This window comes from Conger conger, chromosome 8 (genome assembly GCF_963514075.1).
Source record: "Conger conger chromosome 8, fConCon1.1, whole genome shotgun sequence".
In the NCBI taxonomy this organism is placed as follows: Eukaryota; Metazoa; Chordata; class Actinopteri; order Anguilliformes; family Congridae; genus Conger; species Conger conger.
Window position 1 is genome coordinate 2949569 of NC_083767.1, and position 2500 is coordinate 2952068.

Below are 2500 nucleotides of genomic sequence, written 5' to 3' on the forward strand. Positions count from 1 at the left end.
CACTCCCACTATCCAAAACGCTTACTGTACCCACTTTCCTGTCAGGAGCTGAACACAGACACCTCAAATCCTTCTGGAAGATTTTCAGGGGCCTAAAATGGTGGAGGTCACTCTACACAGGGGTGTTTTGGGTGGGGTGAGGTTTGGTCCCCTGGGTTGAGCAGGGAGGGGCTGTGATGGGGTTGGTCCCCTGGGTAGAGCAGGGGGGGGGGGGGGCTGTAATGGGGTTTGGTGTTTGGTCCCCTGGGTAGAGCAGGGGGGGGGGGGGCTGTAATGGGGTTTGTCCCCTGGGTAGAGCAGGGAGGGGCTGTGATGGGGTTTGGTCCCCTGGGTAGAGCAGGGGGGGGGGGGGCTGTAATGGGGTTTGGTCCCCTGGTTGAGTGGGGGGGGGGGGGGGGTTGTGATGGGGTTGGTCCCCTGGGTAGAGCAGGGGGGGGGCTTGAAGCTCTCGCTGGCCTTCAGGAGGAGGCTCTTTACCATCCACGCTGTCACAAAATCCCCCATCCAGGTTCCCACCGCTGCCATCTTCATGAAGCTCTCATTCCGGATTCCCATGTAGTCATTCACTATGTGGGGCCTGGAGAGAGGGAGAGAGAGAGAGAGAGAGAGAGAGAGAGAGAGGGGCAGAGAGAGAGAGAGAGGGAGAGGGAGGGAGGGAGAGGGAGGGAGGGAGAGGGGGGAGGGAGGGAGAGGGAGGGAGAGGGAGGGAGGGAGGGAGAGGGAGGGAGAGGGAGGGAGGGGGAGAGAGAGGGAGGGTGAGGGGAGAGGGAGGGAGGGAGGAGAGAGAGAGGGCAGGAGAGAGGGGAGGAGGGGAGAGGAGAGAGGAGGGAGGGGGGGAGAGAGGGGAGGAAGGGAGGCAGGAGGGAGGGAAGAGAGGGGGAGAGAGGAGTGGAGGGAGGGCGGAGGGAGGGGAGTTGAAGGACACATTTCTACAAAGCAAAAATACAAATGTGATTTACAGTATGCTAAAACTTGCCATCTGCGATCACCAGTGGCTGGGATCAGACGCCCTGGGACAGAACAACTCTCTGCAGCAAACTATTCTGGTTCATCAGAAAACTCTGTTCTGAGCTGGCCTTTAGAGGAACTGAGGCTCCCTCACCTGTGACAGAGAGCTGGACTCTGAGAGGGCAGGTCTCTCAGGCTGGCGTAGAGGGGACAGCACTGCAACTGTCTCTCTCTCTCCTTTATTTCCTTTCTCCTCCCCTCTCTCCCTCCCTCACCCCCCTCTCCCTCTCTCTCTCTCCCTCCCTCCCCTCCCTCCCCCTCTCCCTGTCCCTCCCTCCCCCCCCTCCCTCTTCCTCCTCTCTCCCTCCCTCTCATCTCCCTCTCTCCCTCCCTCCTCTCTCCCTGTCCCTCCCTCCCCCCCCTCCCTCTCTCTCCCTGTCCCTCCCTCTCTCTCCCTGTCCCTCCCTCCCCCCCCTCCCTCCTCTCTCCTCCCCTCCCCCCTCTCTCAGCAGATTGGATCTCAGGGTCAGGCTCCGTCTCCGTGCCCTTTGTGTCTGTGTGTCTGTAAACACAAAGCGCAACGCTTTCATTGATTTCTCCCCCCCCCCTCCAACCCCCCCCAGGTCCCTGGGATTAAACACCCTGCATTCACTGGGGCAGAGCTGCAGTAGCACTTTAATAACACCACTGTACGCTTTTACGGGTTTAATTACCTGCACACAATAACTGCCCAAGAAGTATTCACAATGTGAATAAATCAGCACATACAGTATGTGGGCTTCGTGAAGTATTCACAGTATGAATAAACACGTACGTACAGTATGAATTAATGCGTATGTACAGAATGATAAACATGTACGTACAGAACGATAAATACATACGTACAGTAGGAATAAATACGTACATACAGTATGAATGAATACATATGTACAGTACAGGTTCAACTGAGGAAAAGAGAACTGGAGTGAAACCACACTGATGGTGTGTTGAGCTGATGTAGGCGCATAAAAATAGATTTATACAGACTATTTTATCTGCATATAAGAGCACTCCTCTGTTTCTATTCGGGTCAGAGTGAGGACACCAGGCCTAAAGTGATGAAACTAAAAGGTGAGTTAATGGTCCACAGAAAGCTGTACAAGCTTGTGATCCGAGAGGGAGAGTAAGAGGGAGAGAAAGAGAGAAAGAGAGAGAGAGGCCTATTATGTATGCTATAGTTTACAATGATATTATGTAATTGATGTTTCACATGTTCCTTGCCATGCTTTGGGAATACAAATGCAAAGTTTGCCAATAAAGCCAGGGAGAGAGTGGGAGAGGGTGAGTGAGGAAGAGAAGGAGGGGGGGAGAGATGGAGAGAGGAGTGTCTGCCCACACAGTGTCCTCACGGTGCAGGGCACGCTGGGCCACACGGTGCCATCTTTCACTCTCAGCGGGCGGGGAGCTGGAGACACAGCCAGGGGGCTGCAGGTTTCACTCCAGCTTGTGGCATTGCTGTTGTGTTTGTTTAATCCTCACGGTCTGCTCCTACTTTTAATTATGCTTTTTTTTT

General features: G+C 54.6%; 1 protein-coding gene across 1 annotated transcript in view; it reads right to left on the reverse strand.

The window, feature by feature from the left end:
* The window catches only part of tmem117 (transmembrane protein 117), a 53494-nt gene that overhangs the window by 17583 nt on the left and 33411 nt on the right, over positions 1–2500 (reverse strand). The window contains exon 4 of the mRNA XM_061250821.1: positions 478–577. Coding sequence (XP_061106805.1) covers positions 478–577 — 100 coding nt within the window. The remainder of the gene's footprint in view (positions 1–477; positions 578–2500) is intronic.